The sequence below is a fragment of the Malaclemys terrapin genome, chromosome 25 (assembly GCF_027887155.1).
Source record: "Malaclemys terrapin pileata isolate rMalTer1 chromosome 25, rMalTer1.hap1, whole genome shotgun sequence".
NCBI lineage: Eukaryota > Metazoa > Chordata > Testudines > Emydidae > Malaclemys > Malaclemys terrapin.
Genome location: NC_071529.1, coordinates 11612354 through 11634327, shown reverse-complemented (window position 1 = coordinate 11634327; position 21974 = coordinate 11612354). Strand labels below are relative to the sequence as shown.

General features: G+C 54.2%; 3 protein-coding genes across 9 annotated transcripts in view; 1 reads left to right on the top strand and 2 right to left on the bottom strand.

The window, feature by feature from the left end:
• Nucleotides 1-3705: 3705 nt before the first annotated feature.
• MRPL10 (mitochondrial ribosomal protein L10) lies at nucleotides 3706-10221 on the bottom strand. Its single transcript, XM_054014124.1, has 5 exons — nucleotides 10140-10221; nucleotides 9467-9633; nucleotides 8250-8414; nucleotides 7069-7213; nucleotides 3706-5923 (listed from the first exon to the last, which is right to left on the bottom strand). The coding sequence occupies exons 1-5, from the start codon at nucleotides 10180-10182 to the stop codon at nucleotides 5652-5654; spliced, it is 792 nt and encodes a 263-aa protein (XP_053870099.1). The 5' UTR covers nucleotides 10183-10221; the 3' UTR covers nucleotides 3706-5651.
• A 407-nt stretch (nucleotides 10222-10628) lies between these two features.
• LRRC46 (leucine rich repeat containing 46) lies at nucleotides 10629-17090 on the top strand. Its single transcript, XM_054014123.1, has 8 exons — nucleotides 10629-10950; nucleotides 11226-11328; nucleotides 11817-11925; nucleotides 12899-12945; nucleotides 13489-13598; nucleotides 15053-15122; nucleotides 16133-16317; nucleotides 16683-17090. Exons 1-8 carry the CDS (start codon nucleotides 10941-10943, stop codon nucleotides 17087-17089), a joined length of 1041 nt encoding a protein of 346 aa, XP_053870098.1. The 5' UTR covers nucleotides 10629-10940; the 3' UTR covers nucleotide 17090.
• The window catches only part of SCRN2 (secernin 2), a 30151-nt gene continuing 20007 nt past the window's right edge, over nucleotides 11831-21974 (bottom strand). For 5 of the 7 annotated variants that reach the window (XM_054014121.1, XM_054014118.1, XM_054014119.1 and 2 more), the window contains 7 exons: nucleotides 21703-21884; nucleotides 21216-21415; nucleotides 20429-20644; nucleotides 19949-20114; nucleotides 19099-19279; nucleotides 18582-18751; nucleotides 17152-17875 (listed from right to left, as the gene is read on the bottom strand). In XM_054014121.1, the coding sequence (XP_053870096.1) occupies nucleotides 18593-18751; nucleotides 19099-19279; nucleotides 19949-20114; nucleotides 20429-20644; nucleotides 21216-21415; nucleotides 21703-21884 (1104 nt within the window). In that variant the 3' untranslated portion in view covers nucleotides 17152-17875; nucleotides 18582-18592. Of the gene's footprint in view, nucleotides 11917-17151; nucleotides 17876-18581; nucleotides 18752-19098; nucleotides 19280-19948; nucleotides 20115-20428; nucleotides 20645-21215; nucleotides 21416-21702; nucleotides 21885-21974 lie in introns of those variants that run through there. The other 2 variants (XM_054014117.1, XM_054014116.1) reach the window with 2 other exon arrangements.

Here is a 21974-nt window from a genome sequence, read left to right as displayed (position 1 = left end):
CCCGGGCCGGTCGGGGAGGTCTCCGGCGGGGTGTGGTCGCAGTTGGGAGGGGGACAGCGGCAGAGACTCCCCGAGAACCGGCCCCGACAGCCGCAGGTGGCACCGGCTCAGCAGAACCGACCCAAACCCACACCTGGGGGCGGCACCGGCTCAGCAGAACCGACCCAAACCCACACCTGACCTGGGCCCACACGGGATCGAGCGGGAACCCACCCAAACCCTGTCCCCTGGGCCAGGACCAGCAACCAGGGCTGACCCCAACACACAGCCACTGGGGGCAGTACCAGCTCAACAGAATGGACCCCAAAACAGGCTGTCACCTGGGGTAACAAGGGTCGAACAGGTTTCAGAGGGGGTAGCCGTGTTAGTCTGTAAGAGCAAAAACAACACATGTAGTTGGGCATCTGATGAAGTGGGTTTTAGCCCACGAAAGATTATGCCCAAATAAATTTGTTAGTCTCTAAGGTGCCACAAGGGACAAACCGAACATCTTCTCAGTTGTTCCTTATTAACTGACAGGACAAATTCAGCAAAGAGCATATTTGTGGCTAAACCCATCCACCACCTCCATCAGTTTGAGTGGCTGTCTTGATAGAGACCTTTTATTAGCATGAACGAACAAAGGGCTAGGAAGGCCTCTACAGGGCCGGTGACTACCTGGGCACCACAAGCTTCAGTTGCATAAGATCGCCAGCAAGGGACATAGCCACAGAAGGGTTGGCTAGATCACATGAAGGACCTCGCTAGACATGAGCCGGGCTGGCACTCTATGTGCACAGAGGCTACGTCCCTTTTGGACTTGTCATGCTGGTCACCTTCATCATGGTGTCAGATTGTGTCACAATTAACGTAGCCTCCTAACACCGCTGTGGGGTAGGAATTGGGAAGGATCTCACACACACACACACACACAAACCTCTGCCAATTTTACACAGTGGGAATTGAGGCTCAGCGATGTCAAGTGATGACCCCAAGGCCACAAAAAACCATTGCAGAGCCAGGAATCAACTCCCACTTTAGTGCTTTAACCACATAGTCCTCCACCCTCTTGCTTCTCCCACTGGCACAATAGTTCGAGTGTCAAAGTCCTGCAGGCTGACAGTGCTCAGCTGTTTAACTCTAGGGACTCCTAGCTGGAGAGTCCCCTGCTGATCTCAAAGACAGCAGAAAATTTCAAGTTTGGGGCCAAAAATTAAACTGACATAGTTTGGCCGAAAACCAAAACGTTTCTGTTTTGAAATGGTGCTGCGGTGCCCCAGGGGCATTGTTGTTTGGGTGCCTCATACTCCCGTTCACCTCTATAGGCCGGTCTCCCATGATGCATCATCATCTCTCCTCTTGGTGAGGGACAGCAGTGCATCATGGGAGATGAAATCCAGCCAGGAAGCAAAGCTGTCAGAGAATGGGAGTGTGGGGCACCTGAACTACAACTCCCATAAGGCTTGGGGGCAACCTTTCAGCATTGAAATATTTTGGATTTCGGCCAAAATATTTTGGATTCTGATCTTGTGCCAAAAAACTCAACATTTTCCATGGGAAGAAAGAACGCTTTTTATAGTGTTGAAAACCCAATTTTCTGCCAAAAAGCTCAGAAAATTGTCACCCTTATCTCAACAGCTACAGCAGCACAAAGTAAAGTGGAGAGAACATTGGTTCCTCCAGGCAGACAGGACCCAAGCCCGTTGCGTTTCGGAGATCAGAGTTAATATCTTCAGCTATCTCCGGAAGGGAGTAGGAAAGCACACCAGGGCCACAGCTGCAAGTGTAGAGATACAGAGTCGAAGAAGCCACCGGAAGGAACTAAATTGCAGGGGCATAAAGGGGGATGGAGAATGAGGAATGTTGTTGATCCAATAGCTAAAACCAACCTCGGCTTCCAGCAGCTCTCCCTGTTCACCTGTCACGGGAAGGAAAAAAAGTTGCACAAAATGTACATGAAATCTATATATTTTTCCCCATTTGCATCAACATTTTTCTTTGAACATATTTCAAGTTTTCGTCAAAATAAACAGAAAATGACCATTCTTTTTTTTATAACCCCCCCTTTTTAAAACAAAACCTCCCCCCCCTCCTACCCCCTCAGTGCAGATTTCAGAGCGGTTAGCACTCAGATATTGTGGAAAGAAAAAATCCAGTCAATTTGCAATTGGAGCACCAGCAGAAAACTCCATGTGCTAAGCCCAATGGCAGAAGAATTTCCACTTTGGTGCATTGTGCCAAGTATTTTCTCTCCCTCCCCCCCCCCAGCACAGTTGTAGCAGTGGGGCCCCCGTTGAACCATCTGAAAATGCAATGCCACTGTTGAGGTTTCCAGATCATGTGTCAGCCAGTAGGGTCTTTCCTGGCCATATCAGATCAGTGAGAGAGGGGGTGGGACATGGTCTACACTGCACCGATGGAGGCATGTCCGTGTTCTACAATCAACCGAAAGGGTCATTAGCAGCACACACTCTTCTTTCCTGGCTGCCATGCAGAGAGCGAAGGCATGAAGCAGACATTCTCCCCCCTTGAGAAGGGGACCGGGCTGCCCTTGTGAGTTACCTGTGCTTGGGACAGAGGTGTCACTGCTAGCCCCCTTTGATCTCCTGGCCCTAACAGCAGCATTTCCCCACACTGCCAAGGTCACCAGGGGAAATCAGGCTTCCTATTGCTAATCAGGAGAGCACCGCACTTGCTTGGACTTGGGTCACAGATCAGGGAACAAGAGCCGTGAGTAGCGAAGGGATCGGCCCTCCCAGACGCCTATAGCAATGCCCAGGTTCAGGGATATCAAGTGATTTATGCTATGAGCGATAAAGGGAGTGAGCCTGAAGCAGCCTGGGAAACGCACAGGTCTACAGGCCCCAGGGAGAAGATGCAGGTGCCCCTGGGAGAAGACGCAGCAGCTCCCTCACAGGCAAAAGGATGGCCGGGCAGTTCTGAGGCAGGAAATTGAGGCAGAGAGCTGGGGTCTGTTCCAGACTCTGCCACATCCTGTTACTCTGCGCTAAATATAACTCTGACATCAGTGTTGGTGGGAAGCGGAAAGACACGACACTACACACCCAGGCCACTGGTGGGTAGAAATCCCTCGTGTCTGGGAGCAGGTCACTTCCCAGCTGTGCCTCTGTTTCCCCAGCAGACCACAATCCCCTGCCATCTATAATATTGGTAAAGGGGCTTGAGATCCTTGGATGGAAGGTGCTGGAGAAGTCCAAAGACTATTACCCTCCTTAGCTCACTAAAGCGAAGACTGAACCCATTGACTGGACAGATTGGAAGAGGCATTCGTGCGTGTAATCACGGAGATCACCACCTGCCATCCAGAGAGTTTGGTGCATCTCGGAAGAAGCAGGAGCAGCTCAGATTAACACCAGACTTCTTCTTTAGTCTCCCAGGAGACCTGTGAGATGCTCTACCACCCAGGTTCATTTACTGGGAGAAGGGTTCCCTGTGCCTGGAGTCTCAGCAGAGCCCACGGACTGAGTTGGCAAAGGGACTGGACCTCCTGCTCCCTGCCTGCACTGGGCTGAGGACCAGGGAGGTCTGTGCTCTGCCTAAAGGCGGCTTCAGGCCAGCATCCCGCGACACCAACACTACGTTGGTCATATTGCAGCTGGAAGGGAAGCCACCCAAGGAGTCACATGGGGGAGAGGGAAGAGAGGGACCAGCTTTGTAAAAATCCTAAGAGCAAACCCTCAGACAAAGACTCCCGCAGCCCAGACATTCTAGAAAACAATGTTTATTAACGAGTCCCCCCGTTTCGCTCCCACAGCCAGGCTGGGGGCCGGGCTTGGATGCTTTGCAAAGTTCAGTTCAATAGCACAGACGAAGGAGCTGTCCACAGGCAGCCGTTAACACCCACGCCAGAACTCGCTTTCAGTGGAGTATTGTCACTGCTACTGCACGGCCCCAGTCCACACAACTTTGAGGCCAAAGCGGTCAGAAAAAAAAATAGGGGCCCTGGTCCAATAACAATTTAAATGGCGGTGTTGACAATGCTAGGACAAAGCATTTTATACAGCAGGCCTGTAGATTTATGCCATCCACAGCCCTGATTCAGCTAGGCACAAGTCCACTCGCATCAGTGGTATTAGACCAATTTACAGCAGGGTTAAAATCTACCTCCACATCTTCAATTCCCCATCGCTACCCAGCCCCTGCAAACAGCAGCGAAGAGGAGAGATTGGCTGCCACTTGAGTACACTGTGAAGGCTATTTTGCTAACATCCCTTCCTGCTAACGCAGGGCTGGGTTTGGTTTCAGACTCAGTGGAAAATCAGTGGCACTTGGAAGCAGGGAACTCAGCTCTTGGGTGGGGCAGGGTGCCTGCCATTGCTCTTAGGAAGGCATTGGGCTGTAGTTCTGTGCCGGATTGAAGCACAGATGAGAGAGAAGCAGGAGGTTCTCCCCTGGGGAGGACAGGCAGGGGCTGCCCATCTGAGAAAAATAACCATGTTAGTCAAGCTCTGTACGGTTGGGCCCCATCTGAAAGAACAGAGCTGTTAGCTAAAGCCAAGCTCGTTTTCTTTTTCCCCCTCCTCTGTAAAATGTTTCCAACAAAAACAAGATTTGTCTTCAAATATTTTCAGGAGTTAATTGAAGACTCCAGAATCTTTCACAGTTTAACAAGAACAGATGCCCCCTTCCTCCCCCAAGAAATTCTGTTTTGCAAAAAAGAAAAAAAAGAAAAAAAAGCCATTTTCCATCAGCAAAAATGTCTCCATAGAAAACGCCCATCCTGCTCTAGGGTTAACCGCGCACTCAAGCCATGAAGGGGACGTCGACACAGCAGCTGGGAGATAGAATACCCGGCTGGGACAGATGTACGTGCATTAGCTCTACTCAAGCCACACCTAAAAATAGCAGGGTTAGCCACAGGCGCACAGACTAGCCCCACAGGGGGTTGGGTGAGACTAGACACAGGCAGCTACCTCGAGCCACGGTGGACACAGTGCTATATTTAGGGGGGAGCTTATGCAGAGCTAACGTGTGTACATCTGCCCGCACTGGGAATTACACTTTCCAGCTGCTGTGAAGGCATATATCTCCGTTCTATGTCCCTAGCATAGCCTGCTGTTTCAGTGTCTTCTTCACTTCCTGTCTTAAACTGTAGAGGAGCGTTACTGTGTGTTGCTAAACAATTGGTGCCTTCCACCCCAGAGGTGGCTGCCTTTCAGTTCCCCTAATTGAGAGAGGGGCTCTGAATTTCCCCATGTGCTTTCTGGCCCCCCCTCGGAGCCCAGTGATTCTCACTGCTGGATTGGTGGTGGTTGGAAAGCACTACAGCCACCATCTGCTCCGCTCCCCACATGACTGAACAATCCTTCCCACTGACGAAGACTCGGGATGATCCATCAGCGGCATTCCAACTGACCAGAGGGGGCGTTACAGAAAGTGGAGGGAGGAATAGCTTTGCATACCCAGGCTGAGAAAGGGGGACTGGACCCACCTGGCAGACTCCACCCCCAAACAGCAGCACATTCCATTAGCACCAGTCTGACAGGTTAGTCCCCTAGGATCTTTTTCCTGCTAATTCTGTTGTTGGCTTAGACGGGCGATTGGCCTCTCCCACGAATCCGCACCCACCTGAGATGAATCCTGGCAGGCTCCCTGCTACAAGCCTCTATGTACAGGATGTGGTTAATAAACAGTGTGCCAGGGAACTGGCATCAAAGGCCCGCAGAGCTCTTGGCAGGCCCCAACTCAGCCTGGGCTTCCCCGGCCTTCCCATCAGTCTCCCCAGCTCCGCCACTTTGCTGTTTGATGTACTGATCCAGCAAACCCGTGAGGTGCACAGAGCTGTGCTGCACGAGAGCACACATCTGGGACGCCAGGAGAGAAAGAGTGCCCACCACTTGCCCCTGGGTGATTTCCATAGAGGGCAGCTTGGAGTAGTTTATGACCCCCTGCTTGCTTAGGATGGTGTCGTCAATGCAGGCACCTGAAAGACAGGAAAGGAGCAGACAAGGCTGAGTGCAAGATACTGGTTACGCAGGAAAAGAGAGCCAGGGATCTTTTATTTTCAATAGGTGTGTTAGGGAGGTGCTTGGTTATCGGAGTTTAATGCTGCTGGATTTACAGCCCTGGAGACCATGTTGCCTTCTCTGCAGAGGGGGAAGGAAAGAGGTTATATGCTTTGCTTGAGATCAGGCAACAAATCAGTGGCATAGTCAGGAAAAGAACCCAGGAGTTCCTGGCTCCTAGCCCTGCACTCAGTTCAGTAGACAGGACCTAGAAAGGAACAGGTAGCAGCAGCGTGAGCGTCCCTGTCAAAGGGACTCAGACCTGACTTGAAGGGGCCACTTCAAGGGGAGCGTGATCCTGGTCTCTAACTCTGCCAACAAGGTGCGGGAGAAGGGGCTTGCTAATGTGAGGTGAGCACCTGCACTCAGACCAATTCATCCCCCTAGCAGTCATGAGGTGGTCAGGGCTTTGGATGGCTTCCATCCTGGACTGAATTTCCATCAGTGATCTAAAGAGCTTCAGCCTCTTCAGCCGTCCAGTAAACAGCCCCACAGGCCCAGCTAAGTGTCGCTGTTTGTGATCCTGGTTCAAAGTTGTTCTCTTCTCCAGAGACCTCTTTGTACAGTCGCTGGGCCATGAGACCCAAGGAGCAATTCCTCCAGCCTTCTGCCACCAGGGAGTTGCACCAGCTGAGCTGCCACTGGACTGAGTGAACACAAATCCCTCTTGCACATGCTGGGGATTGAGGGCAAAGATGCCTGGGCCAACTACCTAGAGACAGAAACGTTCCCCTCGCAGATGCCTCCAGAGGTAGTGTGGGCCACAGGGCACCGAACTACCAGGCGGGACACAGGTTCTATTACCAGCCCGGGCAGTAGTATGGCATCACTCTGAGTAAACTGTTTTCCCTCGGTCTGTTTACTCCACCCACCCTTTCTCTTTTGATCATAAACTCTTTGAGGCAGGGGCTGCCTCTCACTAAGTGTATGTACAGCACCTAGCGCGAAAGGGCCCCGACATCAGTTAGCGCCTTTAGACGCCCGTGTAATATAAGTAACAAGATCTGATGCTCTCCAAGCAGGTTGATCCAACAGATTAGCCTGATTGAGGGAGAATCCTTACCTAGGAGGGTTATCTGTGGCACGTTCTTCAGTATTCGCAACATTTCCTTCACCTTGATTTCTGGGCTCACTAACATGAGATTGAAGCCCACAAAGAGAGGAAGGAGGTTCTTGTATTTGGATACTGACAGGTAAGGTCTCACAATCTGAAAGAGGGAGGCAAACAGTAAGTGAGGTAAGAGAGAGAGAGAGAGAGAGAGAGAGATCACACTTAATTTATCACAAAAAGGCTGAAGCTGTCTTCAAGGTACCACAGGGACAGCCATTTCAGGAGCCCCATATTCAAATTAAGCCCTTTATCTGCCCAGATAAAAACAGACCTGGGCCCTTCCCAAGATCTGAGACCAGCAGATTCCAGATACCCTCTAACCAGAAATTTCAGCACAAAACCACCTTGAATTTGGATTCATTTAGCCCAAGTGGCCAGCATCAGCAGTTCCCCCGTAGCCAGATGTTTTTCTGACATTCCCTCTGCAGTGCTCACAGGCCCTTACATGGCAGTGTGTTTAAAACGCCCGGTGCTCCAGAAAGAGGCAGAGGAGGGAAAGCTTACATCCTCCAGTAAGTGAATGAGGAGACCGTGTGCTGACGGCTGCTTAGAAGCCTCACCTAGCGCTGAAATGCAGAAGCCCGTTTAGTGGGGAAGGCCAGAATGAACATGTTATACTTGTGTGCCGTGCACTTCACTTGAAAACAACTGCATTCTGAAGCCCTCCATGGTTTGGGACCCAGCTGCCCCAGATCTCACTCCCGATGAAACATCAAGAGAGCCAAGCTAGATGTTGAGCTGTGGGCAAGGCATTCTGGTGCAAGGTCCCTGGCTGTGGAACATGCTCCCTCTAGTGGTGCGCCAGAGCACACCGATCTTCAGGACAATGCAAGGGTCATCTTTTTTGGCCAACCATTCGTTTGCCCTAAAAGCCAACCTCCACAATCTTAGCCCCTCTGGTGCTTTGTGTAGATGGCACTTAGCTCCAGATGAGGCTCTTTTTTTTAATATATGTAACAAACCCAGATACCACAACAAAGGGCGCACAATAACCTTCACCCCTCCCCCTTTTTTTTGGCAGTCTTGGGCACCATCACGCACTGGCTTTGCTACACCCCCTTAAGAACCAAACCTCGCTCCAATAGGAGCGGCCTGCCACGTTGGATTTAGCTGCCAGGCAGCTCCGACTGTACCTCATTAGGGAAGAACTTGACATGGATGTTGTACTTCCTGAGGCGGTGTTTCATGAGCAGCATTTCCTCGCTGGGCGTAAAGTTGTGCTGACACATGGCGATCATTCTACTGTCCCGGAATGTCTCCACCACTTGCCAGTGTAACAGCTTTGCATAGCCATTCTCCTGGGAGAGGGAGAGCCGTGTTTGTTTGTTTTTTTAAACACACAACTGTCAAAGCCTAGATCTGGGGGGGGGAACCTGGGTGCCACCCTGAAGCCTGCGCAGAGAGCAGTTAAGCAGAACTCTGCCTTTATAGAGCTCCAGTCACCCAAGAACCTCAAAGGGCTTCACAGAGGTGGGCTCCATCCCCAGTTTACAGATGGGAGAACTGAGAGACAGAGATTCAGTGACTGGCCCATGATCACAGACAGGGTGAGTGGCAGGGCCAGGAATAGAACCAAGGAATCCTGACTCCCTGTTCCCCATTTTAGCTACTAGCCCAGAGTACCATCTGAACTAGGGGTCCGATCCCGCACCCACTGACATCAACAGGCCGTTGACTTAGCGAAGAGCTGGATTGGGTCCTTCACAAATTAAGAGCCAAGACGGGAAAGAGCAGAATACGAAGGTTGAAGAGGCCAGCTCCGGAGAGACGGCATGGGCATAACGCCTCATCTGAGAGATGCCAAACATCTCCAGCTCATACATGCTTCAGCAGGCGTGATTGGGATGCCCAGCATCACTGATGAATCAGACACGCAGTGAACAGAAGGGCCGATCAGACCTTAAAGCCAAAGGGACGTAGAAATGCTGAGAAATACAGGAGACAGGGCTCACTCAAAGCCTCTATTACTCAAGAGGCTGATAGGAAAAAAAACAACAGAGCAACAAAAGGGAAGTCCAGACCCAACAGCAGCAAGGATAAGAAAGGGAATACCAACTATAACCCGAGAAGGTTTCCTAGAGCCACGAATCCCCAGCGAATAATCAGAGCCCGTAAGGGCGTGTCTACCCTGCATCTGGGAACAAGCCTCCCAGCCCAGGTCCAGAGACTTGGGTTAGCAGGGCTCAAGCTAGGACGCTAACAATAGCTATGTAGGCTGGAGTTTGGGGTCTCAAGCCTGGGGGCACTGTGGGCTCGAAACGCAATATCAAAGCATCATCAACGCAGCTATTTTTAGCACGCGAGGGTGAGCCCAACTAACAAGCGTCTCAACCTGGGCTGGGAGCCTTACCTCCTTGGCTGCTTCGATGTAGGGAGTGATGCACTTCTCTGGGACGGCCGGTTTGGGAGCGACGTACTCCGTCACCGCCATCAGTTTCTGCCGCTCAAAGTGCATCGCCTTCCAGTGCCGAGTGACTGCCTTGGCATGGCGGATGATCTGCAGGGTGGGCAGCCAGCCTGGTGCAGGGGAAAGAAAAAAAAAGAACGATGTAGTTAAGCGCATCTGAGCCCCGGGGGCCTTTGATCCCACGCTGGACCGTGACCTGGGCTGTTTCACAGAACCCCCCCATGAGGGAGAAGTTCAGCCTGGCCCTGCCACTCACTATAGGCTGCAGAGACATTTCAGTAACTGACCAGCCCAAGCTCTGACCCGGATGTGAACTGGGGGGGGGGGGGGGCAGGGGAGAGCGCAGGGGCCACGTGGGGGTCTGAAGCTCAGGACCCACTGCAGCAATACCTGTGACCTGCCAAGTTCGGTGGGTTTGGATTGACAGGGGGGAGGGGGAGGAAGGAGGAGCGGGGGGGGGGGGATCAGCCCAGACTCATCTCCAGCCCAGACCCAGCAGCTGGGATAGGGCCCCCCATGGGGGGGGGGCAGCCACCGGGACTTGGGGGGAGGGGCTGTCAGAGGAGGGGGGGGAGTTGCTGGGAGCCCGAGCCCGGGGGGGAAGGTCCTTAGTTACCCGTCCTGCGGGGCCCCCGGCAGCACAAAGCCACGGCCGCCATCCTAGCCGAGGGGGGTTGTGGGAAGCTGGAGGACCGCTCCCCGCGCGGGGCGGGGCGGGGGGAGTTAAAGGGGCCGGACGCGGCCAGCGCCCTCCGGGCCGGCAGGGGGAGCCCGCCCCCTGGCAACCCCCCGGAAGCGCCTGTCTCCTAGCAACGGGCACGCGCTGGGCGTAGCGCCCGCCACCTGCCCGGCCCTTCCCGGGGAGCCCCCAGCCCAGACTCTGCCCCCCCAATCCCTTCCCGGGGATCCCCCCCAGCCCAGGCGCTGCCCCCCCTGCTCTTCCCCCAGAGTCCCCCCCAGGCCAGGCTCTGCCCCCCCCGCTCCTTCCTGGGGAGCCCCCCGGCTTTGCCCCCCCAATCCTTTCCTGGGGATCCCCCAGCCCAGGCTCTGCCCCCTGCTCCTTCCCGGGGATCCCCCCTAACCCAGGCGTTGCCCCCCCGCTCTGCCCCCACCTGTCCCTTCCCGGGGATCCCCCCCAACCCAGGTGCTGCTCTCCCCCTCTGCCCCCCCAGTCCCTGGGGATCCCCCCAGCCCAGGCTCTGCCCCCCAACCCCTTCCTGGAGGCTCCTCTCTCGGGTCCCTGTCCCCCCAGCCCTGCCTTCACACAGAGTGGCAGAGTTACCCTGAGCAGCTCTCTCCTCTCATCCCCCCCATCCTCACATCCCCATTCCTATGACTGTGGCCAGCTGAGTTGGGGACTGGGGTACAGGGGCCACGTGTCCCCTCCCTCTCCAGGCTGGCGAACCTGCCAGAGGCCATGCCCAGGGGTGAGTGATCCGTGCAATGGGATCTCCCACTGCAGCAGAGCACCGTTGCCCTCGAGGGTGGGGCTGTGGGTGAGAGGAGGTTGCATGCAGAGATGCAGATGGGGGGGGTCAGGGTGGAACCCCCCCCCCCCCCCATATATAGCACTGTCAGGAGTTTTTCACTGTGATTAACCAAGGCCTGCTCCCAATGCAGTCCAAGGCCAAACTCCCATTGACATTGCTGAGAGCAGGATCAGGGGCCCCAAGTGAATGTGGATCCCTGTGTTTGCTTCCAGACCTTCAGCAGAGCCCCGCAGAGGAAGGGAGGAGCATCACTGACTCTCTCATCGCCCAGAGAAACCTGTCCTGCCCTGCAGAAAAAGAGACCCCAGAGAGCATGTGAGTGTCTGATCGCTGCTGAAATGGGATGTCCAGGATCAAAGAAGGGGAGTCCCTTGAAATGAGGGATGGGTGGGCACCCTAGAACCTAGCAGATGGGAAGGGAGATGTAATGATACTCCCTAGCTCTTACATAGCACTTTTCGGTAGTAGATGGCAAAGGATTTTTCAAAGGACGTCAGTATTATTATCCTCATTTTACAGATGGGGAAACCGAGGCACAGAGGTAGTGACTTGAGACACACACGGTAATGGGAGATCACCCTAATTAGTAAGCGCATCTGGTTGCTTTGCTCCTGCCACGACCCAGCAGGTCTGTGATTGAAAATAAAGTTGTAGCTTTATTAAAGGGAACTGAAGATTGCTCTCCCAGCAGTCTGCGATCCTTCATTGTGGAGGGGCTCTTGGAAGGATCTCCTTTGCTCTTGGATTCCAGCAACACCCACAATATGGCTACACAAAATTGTTCTGAACGCCTTTCTCCGTAGATCCAAGGCCTTGGCGTCGCTGCTCACCATCCGCTTGGACAGGGAGAACATTTGCGCTATCAGCAACCTGCAGGGTCTGAGAGAGGTCCGCAGTCTCTACCTGCAAGAGGTAAAGCGCTTAGCATGCTCTTTAACATGATCTGTCTCTCAGGCTGGGAGATAGCACCCCCTGGAGATGAGCTCTGGTTTTTCACAGCAGCCAAACTTCACCCACCACAGTAAATTCCACTATAAGCAAGAACATACTTTGGCTTTGAAATAAGATCAGACTCTTTCCTCTGCAAGCAGTTTCTTGAGAATGCTTTGTGTTGGGGAGGGACACCCCGAGGGTGAGAAACAGAGACAATGGCAGGTGTGTTAGGCCCGGATTTTATTTTTTAAGTATGTATTATTAATAGAAAAGTTTGAGATATAAAAAAAAATAATCTCTGAACACGGTTTTGTGTTTTGATTTAAACATTTCCCTACAGCAACGGCCACCTAACCCTCACAGCCTTGTGCCAGGCGTTGAGAGCCAGAAAGTGAATATATCCTGAAAGACACAATTAACAAAAGTCACAATGACTAGGAGCCTTCCATTCTGAGAGACAAGTGGCCACAAAAAATAAACAAATGACCTAAAACCAAGGAAAAGCAAATCTGATCTTTAACTCTTTTGCTTTCGATTATTTAAGCTATGGAAGAAGAATCAGGAATTTAACCATCTAAGTTACATCGATAAGAACATTTCAGGTTTTAAAAATCTGCCTTTTAAATTGACCTTTAAAAGAGCTCCCTTTGGATTAATAAAGAACGGACTGGTGCTCTGGCTTCAGCCATCTGGCAAGTCGAGCTAAGACCATGTACATGTACAGGCCCCGCGCCTGCAATGGGATCCCTGCATGCAGCCCCCTGCAGAGCCCATTATTTGCTTTGTGACCTTGAACAAGTCTTTCACTACCTCAGTTTCCCTCATCTATAAAATAATACTTGCCCAGCTGTCGGGGGAACTCCCAGGTCTAGTTAATATTTGTTCAGCGCTGCGAACACGTGAAGTGCCATTGTTCGTTTTCATGTAGTCAAGAAATCATTTCATTTTTCAGAACCAAATTGAGACCATTGAGAATCTCAGCTGCCTTCCCAACCTCCGGTAAGTAGGGTTCTTTACACACGCTCTCTGTACAGTGAATCGGGTCATTAACAGCAGCCGGTGCACTGCAGCTGTAGTGGGGGGATGAATTTCCCAAACGCGGGCGTGGCAATCAGAAGAGAACACCGGCTTTTCCTCAGGGAGGAGTGAGGAGTGGGTGTAGTTAGTGACATCAGCAGCCTCATGGCAGTTTAACCTTAAGAACTTGGCCCCGGTTCTCTGGCACACAGGACTTTGCCCTCCGGTTTTAAGTTTTCAGGCACAAATCCAAAGTAAATGCTTCTGCTTTAGTGACTCGGCTGTCTCTGTCTTTTGGCCCCCTTTCATTCCCACTGAAGGCAACGGCAGTTTTGCCATTTACTTCAGCACGAATTGGAGCAGGTCCTTTGAGATCAGCACAAGCTCTGTCTCACCTCGCACAAGAGCACAATACAGGTTTGATCAGATATAGTCCCCGCTGCGGAAGTCCCCAGCCTCTGTGGTTCCCCTTTGCATTCACTGACACAGCTTCTTCCACCCCACCCCACCCCTCCTGCCCTGCAGGTTTCTCTCACTGGCTGGGAACCGCGTCCGGGTAGTGGAGAACCTCCGGGACCTGCGACAACTGCAGTTCCTGGACCTGTCGCAGAACCGGATCGAGACACTGGACCCTGGTAGGAGCAGTACAGGCAGCAGTCTCTGCTGGACAGGCTCAGACACACGCAGATGGCTGCTCTTTTGTGCCTTCTCCTGCCTATTCCTCATTGCTCTTAACATGCTTTGAGGGCGGCCCCATCTCAATAACTGGGCACATCCCTAGCCTTGTCCAGCCAAGGTGCCAAAGCAGGAATAAACCAAGACTCTCACCCTGATTACTGCTACCCTGTTCTAACCACTAATGCACCCTCCCAGACTTGGGCATAGGATTGAGGAGCTCTGCTTACCAGTGCCCTGTGCTAACCACTAGACTACCGTCCTTCCCTGACTTGAGAATAGGACCCAGGAGTTCTGATCTCAAGTGCCCTGCTTTAATCACTAGACCACACTCCCATTTCTTTCCCTAACGAGTCTCTTTTCCGTTTGACAAATATTTTCCTCCTCTGCGAGAGCAGCAACCATTCTTGTCTTGCCTTCGGTTAATTCCCTCTTTTGTGCACCAACAACACGAGCAGGGATACGCACCGATGTGGGAAAAACACATGCCGATTGGCCAGGGAGCTCGCGCGTGTGTCTCCTGCCAAAAGACCAGTTTCTTTAAAAAGCAAGAACTGTGTGTTCGAGTGAAGGAATTCTTTATGCTGTTGTGAATCCAGCTAACATGCGACATCACAATCCAACAGTCCTACGACGTAGTCTGTCCTTGGCCGGGTTTCTAAGCTACAGCCCAATAGGCCGTCACGTTTTTCCATGAAACTGCAGTGTCCTCGTTAAAGCTCTGATTCAGCAGAGCACCAAAGCATGTGTTTTAAGTCCCATGGACTTCAATGACCCTGAACACATACTTTGCTGAATCAGAGCTTAAAAGTTTCTTTTCAGTTTCATTTGGGCAGGAAGCAGATAAGGGACGGCCATGGCCAATAGTGTGACCTTCTAACTCTTAGGCACAGTAGCCACTTCCCATGCGCTCTGCTTTTCAAAAACAAAGCTATACGCAGATTAATGACAAATCCATCTGGGTGTTCCCAGGGCGAAGTGCGGAATGAAACACTCTCCGGGCAGAAAGCTATTCTACAATTTGTCTCTTCCGTCCAGAGATCACGTGCAGATCGGCCTCTAGTTTGTGGCAGGGAGACATGAGCAAGGGAACGTGGGTTTTTAAAGCTTAACGATGTAGTTGCAGGATACTGGGAATCAGGACTCCTGGGTTCTATCACACAATCGCGGTGTGATTTTGAGAAAGTCACCCCCGTGCCTCAGTTTTCCCCGCTGTGAAAGGGAATTGATACTCCCCTACCTCCAAGAGGTATTGTGAGGCTTCATTAGTGCTTGTAAAGTACTCAGAGAGTTCCAGAGCAGAGAGGGATGGAGGGGTTTCAGTGGACCTGCAGCCTATCCGCTCATCCACTTACTTAGCAACCAGAGCTCAGATTTGCTCCCTCACCTTCTTTCTTCCCTTTGGTCTGTGCAGATGAGCTGCCCCGGACCCTCCGCATCCTGAACTTATCGGGAAACAGGTGCACCCACCAAAATGGCTACAGGTGAGAGAGAGTGCGCGCAATCTCCCCTCCTCTGAGTCTCACGGGCGAGAACTAAAGCCCAGCTCCTCAAAGATAACTCCAGTGGGCGTTAAGCACCTAATTACCTCGGAGGACCTGGACCCAAGCACCTAATCCTGCTTCTCTTACACAAGTGTCTCCAGTGCAGGTTGGGTGTTGCTAAACTGTCTCAGGCTAGCTCTGTACCTTCAATGGGAGACCCTCTAAGGATACACTTAAGCATCACAAGGAGTGGGGTTATTTAGATAGGCTCCAAACTGCCACTGAAATCAATGGAAGTCTGGAGCCTAAATGCCTCGGAGCATGTGGGCCAGAGTGGCGGGCCAGACTGTGCCCCCAAAGGGTTCCCCCATACCAAGATGCAGGGGCAAGGGAGGTAATGAACAAGCCCAGGATTGAGTGGCGACAACTGGTGAGCGGCTCCTTCCTTCCGTGAGTTGTTTTTTGTTGGCTTATTGTTGTGTCATTTTTGTGTTTGCGCCGTCTGCTGCTCTGCCTTCCAGCAAGGTGAGATCTTTAAAGGCTTCCCCCAGCGGTGGCCAGCTGTTAAGGCCTGCCCCCTATAGCAGCTCCCACGTCAGAGCTGGGGGAGGTGGTGGCACATTATTTCCCATGTCCGTTCTGACCCCGTGCCTCATGGTGGTGCTAGGAGGGGCTATATCTCCATCTTACCCTCTCCAGGTCACTAAAGACCCCATGGCGTATTTTGCAGGAGCCCAGGATATTAAATGGGTGTCCTCCCTAAACGCCAACTTGAGTAATTCCCTTCGGCCTCCCTAAATTCTTCCCCATCTGCAATTTCAACTGGATAGCAGAATTGGCACTTTCTGCCCAAAGCTGTTATATCGAGTTATCCCTGTTCACTGCTGTGTTCCACCCCAGAGGTAGCTGCATTGCAGCAACACTTAGCATGAGCCAGCGTGTGTTTGTGTGGTCAAAGCACTTTAGGATCCTCGGCGTTGGAAAGCACAATATCTTTTTGGTCCTTCCAGAGAGTTGGTGCTCGGGGCCTTGCCCCATCTCATGAAGTTGGACACCCAGCTTATCCCCAGCTGGAGGGACCCTGACCCAGCGGAGGAGGAGGAAGAGGAGGGAGCTTCTGATGACAGTGACTCTGAGGAAGATGATGATGATGATGATGTCCCTGAGCTGACTGGTCCTTTCTGTGCAGACAAAGGTGATCAAGCTGCTGCTATCAGCTATATGATCAGATTCTGTTCTTGGTACACGAGTAAATTCAGATGAAGTCCCCTGCGCCTGGATTTGCACAGGCCTGACAACAGGGTTGGGCTGTGTGCATGAATACCAGTGCTGGTGAAAGGGGCCGATCTGACAGTCCTCCCCTTCCAAAGATGGGGGAAAACCCTCTGCTCTGCAGCACTCCTCAGGATCCTAGCTGAGGGCTACACACACCATGTTCCCATCTCACCACCAGGGGGACCCTGTGCCGTAACACACAGGAGCCAGTTTAATGAGCCTGCCCCACTGGTCTGCTGGCTGCAGAGGGGGACCGCTCTAACTTTTCCCACTCTCCCCCCGCAGAGTTCTTTGCGGGTCTCCGCCAGGAGCTGGCTGGCCGCTCACAGAGGAGGAGGCAGGAGGCGCTGAGCGAACACCAGGCCCGGCTGGAGGAGCTCACAGAGCGACAGAGACTGATGCAGCCGCCAGGAGATCTGTGCCCAGGAAGCCGGGAGGGCCGCCTGGCACCTAGCCCAGCGGAGGAGGGAGCTGCAGGAGGGAGATCGCCAGCCCCTGGCCTGCGTGAGCCGCACCCCAAACCCAAGTCAGGATCTCGGCTGCTTTCTCTACCGAAGGCAGGCGGCTCTGCGAGGTCTGGCACCCCACACACTGGCGGGCAGAGCAAGCGCGGGAGCGGGGCCTGCCTCAAGCCCCTGAAAGGGGAGGCTTCCACCACAGTTAAAACTACAGCCAGAGCAGCAAAGAAGTGACTGACGCCCAGCCAGCCCCCGCTGACCGCGCCGGCTCGGACAAAACAGCACAGTGGCGCTAGTGATTGAAACATAAAACCTCTTTATTCCACCTCAGTCTGTCTGCCTGTGGGCTTCTGTCCTGTGCTCCCTGGCGGGGGTGGGGCTAGCCCTGCACAGCATCCCAGCTCTGTACAGGACACATAGGTGGGGATCATCCCCCTGCTACGGAAGGGGAAAGTGACTCGAACGAGGTCCCTAGGTGAGTCAGCGAGCCCAGCTGTCCTGTGCTCTAACCATTAGGCCGTGTTTCCTTTTAGGAAGAAGCAAGGTGGGCCCCCTGGTAACCCAGCCACCAAATTCAGCTCCATCGAGCTAGCTGAGGCTCTCCCCTTCCCGGTCCCACGGAGCTCAGGCCTGTTCAAGCTGCTGAAGCCTCCGCTGGAGCTCTGGACTCTTCAGGGGAGTGACAACTCGTGCTAGGAAAGGAGTGGCAGGCGCCCGCCCGTTCCCAAGGAGGGCTGTCCGCAGCTACAGGCTGGGCAATGCCAGGCGGAGGGTCCAGAGAGGGCACCATGCCAGAGCAATAATCCCGGTGGCGCAAAGCCACTTCCAGTCCAGTTCACGCAGCCGGAGAGAACGGCAGCGATCGGATGTGAGGTTAGGAATCAGGAGCGGAGCAGACGGGGCGGCAGCAGCAGCGGGAATTAAGGTTCTCCTGTGCCTTTGAAATGCTCCCCGCTGAAAGGAAAGCAGGGGAGAGAAGCGAACAGAGCAACCTCCAGACAGGGTAGGGCAGGCAGGGCTCTGAAACAAACCAAGTGGGAGGGGGTGTCCTTTCACCAGTGGCTGGGGGTAGCCAGAAGGTGGACCATGGCTCAGCCACACCTATTCTCCTCTTTCTGAGGGTGCAGCACAAGAAGACCACACGCCCCAGAATGCAATGCTCTGCCTTGCTTTGAGCAACCCAGTTATGTTGCATAGTGGACCCTGTAGTTTCTATGGGCCATATATCTCTGTTAAGGATGAAGGAGCGTCAGGTTCCCAAGAGGGCAACGACATCCCAGTGACTGATCAGCGTAACCCATCTGTGACGGGCTTCCTCAATCTCATAAATAAATGGGGCTGTTCCAGGCTGACGCTCTCCCAGTCAGTGGCACACCGACCGTCCCCTTAGGGACAGGTATTAGACCACAACATTGTGCCCTTCACGTGGCTACTGGGCCATGTGGATACAATGCCACACTGGAGCCTTTGCTCCATTTCATTCCAGGCCGCGGCCCAGAGCGGCTCTGCCTAGGACGGGGATATTAATGAGCACAGAGGCAAGGGGGCAGCCAGTGTTGCATGGAGACAAGGAAACCAGTGCAGACAATACCCCAAAACGGACCTGGAGTCAGCAGGCACCAGGCAAAATCAAGGGATCCCCATAGAGATCAGAGGGGTGCAGCCCACAATCCATGAACTCTGCAGCATCTTTCTCCTTCCCCTACCCCCCCTCCCTTAAACCCACCTGCCTCGGGCTTATTTGTAGAACTTGATTTCTGTGTCCACACAGTCAAACAAGAGGTCAGCCAGCTCCTCCGGGTCCAGCGTGATACCACTGGCCAGCATTTCCTTCATGGCCTCCAGGCCCTGCCTCTCCAGATCTTGCATGGTCTGCTGGAGCTTCTGGCCCTGCTCCTGTGGGACAGGGTCAGTGGAGAAGAGAGAGATGTAGAGACACATACAGCCTAAGCCGCTACTTATGGGGACGGTGTAGATCCAGAGTGAGTCCAGAGTCTAGTTCCATCCTCTCCACCTCCCAGAAACACCCCGCTGATCTCAGACAGCCCAACCCCAATCCTCCCACTGTACTGCTGGGAACTCTGCAGCCCAACTGGCTCCCAAGAGAGAACCCCAGAGCCCCTGGGAAAGCTCCCAGGGCTGGGGTGATAGGGAGTTAGTGCCAGGCGAGGCCATCAGAAGCCTTGCTCAGCATTTGAGAGGGAAGCAGAACCCCAGGGTACAAGCCCAGGGCATTCAGTTACCTGGTTAGTCTCCATGAGATCAAGTGCTGCCTGATGTGCCCGGTAGAGCTGGTGTCTCCGATCAACTCTGCTCTGAAATCGAGGGACCTTCTGGACGGGGTCCTTGTCACCGAAGCTCGGAGACATCGCCTGTAGGACCGGAGTCACGTTGGCGACGAAGATGAAGGGCTTGAATATGGACCTGCCCGGGCAGGAGAGGGGGCACAGAGACTGTTAGGGGTGTCTCTACCGCCCCACAACATCCTTGCTGAGACGTTCCCCGGCAAAGTGGGTTTCGGCCAGAGGTTGCCGGGAATCTGCCTCTTGCGCAGCTCCTGCCCACCGGGGAAGCAAACAGCAGGACGCTAGCACTGCCAGGGTTCAAACCAAACGCCTGCTCTGCAGGTGAGCGGGGGCGCCCCAGGCACCGACCCAGCAGAGGGGCAATGGGGCCGGATGCTATTCGGGCAGTGAAGGTGACTCGGCTGGGACGCTGTCGGGTTCCCCATTGAAGCCTCGATCCCTGAGCTCTCAGGGACTTCCCGTGGGCTGACCCCTGGATTCTCACTGAACCAATCCCAGGTCAGTCTCCACCCGCGATCCCCCTCGGACATCTGCAATGGGCACTCGGCAGATGGTTCTACTGCTGCTGGGCAAGGGCTCTCGTGATGTTAATGTGCAAACAAAGGGCCCGATCCTGCCACAGGCCAAGCGTCCTCAGGGAAGTTGCTGGTGGTTGAGGCCCCTCAGCACCTTAGACACGACAGGCCTGTTTAATTTTCCCACCCTGGCTTCTCCCAGCCTCCTCCGACAGCCGGGAGCCTGGGGCTTTCCAAGCACGGCAGGCCCCTTAGGCAGCACTGGTACTGACCTGGAGGGGTCGGGCGTGGCTGTGAAGAAATGCACGCAGGGCAAGGCGGGGTCCTGGGGGAGGATGGACACCATGCTCCCCGTGGTGCGGAAGCCCTCCGAGTCCACGCAGATCCCACTGGCCTTGTCCCGCAGGATGGCCATGATGGTCTCCGCCGTGATGCGGCCTAGCAACATCAGGGGGAAAGAGCTGGAAGATCAATGGGTACGTAACCACGGGGAGGGGGACCAGTTCGTGCTCCCCATCGACCAGCAGCAGCTTAGGTCACCATATTTGTGGCCAATGAGATGAGACCAAGTGGTTGCTGGATGACCCAGAGAGACGGCTCTCCTGATTGCTAGGTGCTGCCCCTGTCAACCAACTGCTCCCATCCCATTGGCCAGGGAGACACTGAGCAGCCAGGAGTCTGGCTTTGATCCTTCACGTGGATGGTAACGGGATGAGACACCACATTGGCACAGCCCCATCCTCTGCACCCACCTGCGTGCTGCTGTAGTAGCTCCTTGCCAGCGCAGTACCGGGCCTTGGCCGCCTCCATCCGCACAGGCTGGTGGGTCAGAGAGAAGACCTTGGTGAAGTTGAACTCCCCATCCCCGCTCCACCAGCCCTGGCTCTGGGCGTGGCGTCTCAGCCCTGCGTGCTCGGCGGTGATCTCCGTGCCGATGCTCAGCTGGTTGGAGATATTCCGGGTCCCTTCTGCAACAAGACATGGCTTTGGTTAAAAGGGATTGTACCAGTGGGAATGCAGCCATGAAGGCTGCCAGCCTGGGTCCTTCCCAAGACCTGACACCTCCATCCACCAATACAGCACAGGCAGGAGCAAGGCAAGGGTCTGGGAAACCGCCTGACCCAGAGAGACACCTCTCTAGGAGTGAGCGTAAGAGTCAAATCGCCGTGGCCTGCTCAATCCTTGGCCTCCAAACGAGGAGGCTGTGATGCAAACTGGGCTGAGACCCACCAAACTCATCACACCGGCCGCCAAAGGCAGCAGATGGGAACAAAGTTTGGTAAGCAGCAGCCTCGGCTGGACTAGAACTGGTCGGCAAGAGGTGCAAGGCTCCACGTTTATCTGAGCTGTCCAGTCCCCTACGTCCCAGATCAGCTCTCAGTAGGACTTTTCTTTCATCCATCCCTGTGCAGACAACATCCCTGCTGAGACTGGACTAGCAGCTCCCACACAGCACCTCCTGCTGGGACTGCAGTAACAGAGCTCCCTTACTCCCCACGATGCAGGACTTCCGCCTCCCCGGGTATTCTCCCTGCTCACCTCGGATCCTCTGGGCTGCCCAGTACCGGCCGGCTGTCTCCAGCACCCAGGCTTCGGTGCGGTCCGCCAGCAGGAAGGTGTTGTGATAAACGAAAGGGGTCGGCTCCTCCTTGCAGCTGCCGCCCTGGCCGTAGCGCTCCAGCAAAGCCGTGATGGCCTGCAGGGCTTCATGAGCCGACCTGCCTCTCTCCAAACCCAGCCTGCGGCAAACAGAGCAGCTTTGGAGAGGGGGTGGTGGGGGGAGACCTGGATCTGCGCTCTTCCCCTCTCCAGGCACAAGCCCAGAGGATCACCCCAGCACATCCGGAGAACTACCGGGGGGGGGGGGCAAACAAGTGCGGGCAGCGGGCGGCTGCCACAGGACGGAGCCGGGCAGTTCAAAATATCAGATCACTGCCCAACGGAGGGGGTTGGACTCAACACGTCCAGCTGATCAGGAGGTGGCAACACTCCATAGCACCTGTCTCCCACGCCCGGCAACTCTCACCTGACCAAGTCCATGCCCAGCAGGGCCTCCTCCTCCCCAACAGGCTCCTTGGTCCACACCCCTTCGTTCCCAATGCAGACGCCATGCTCATTGGCTCCCATCTCGGCGCCCCACAGCCAGGCCGGGCGGCTCAGAATCACCGCGTGGGTCCTCTCTACCTGCTCAACCTCTATGTACGTGCACTAGGAGGGCAGGGGAGAGAAAGCACACACGCCTGGGTTGTGGACCTTCAACAAAGGGGGCTCCGTCTCCTTAATACAGGGGCTCAGATC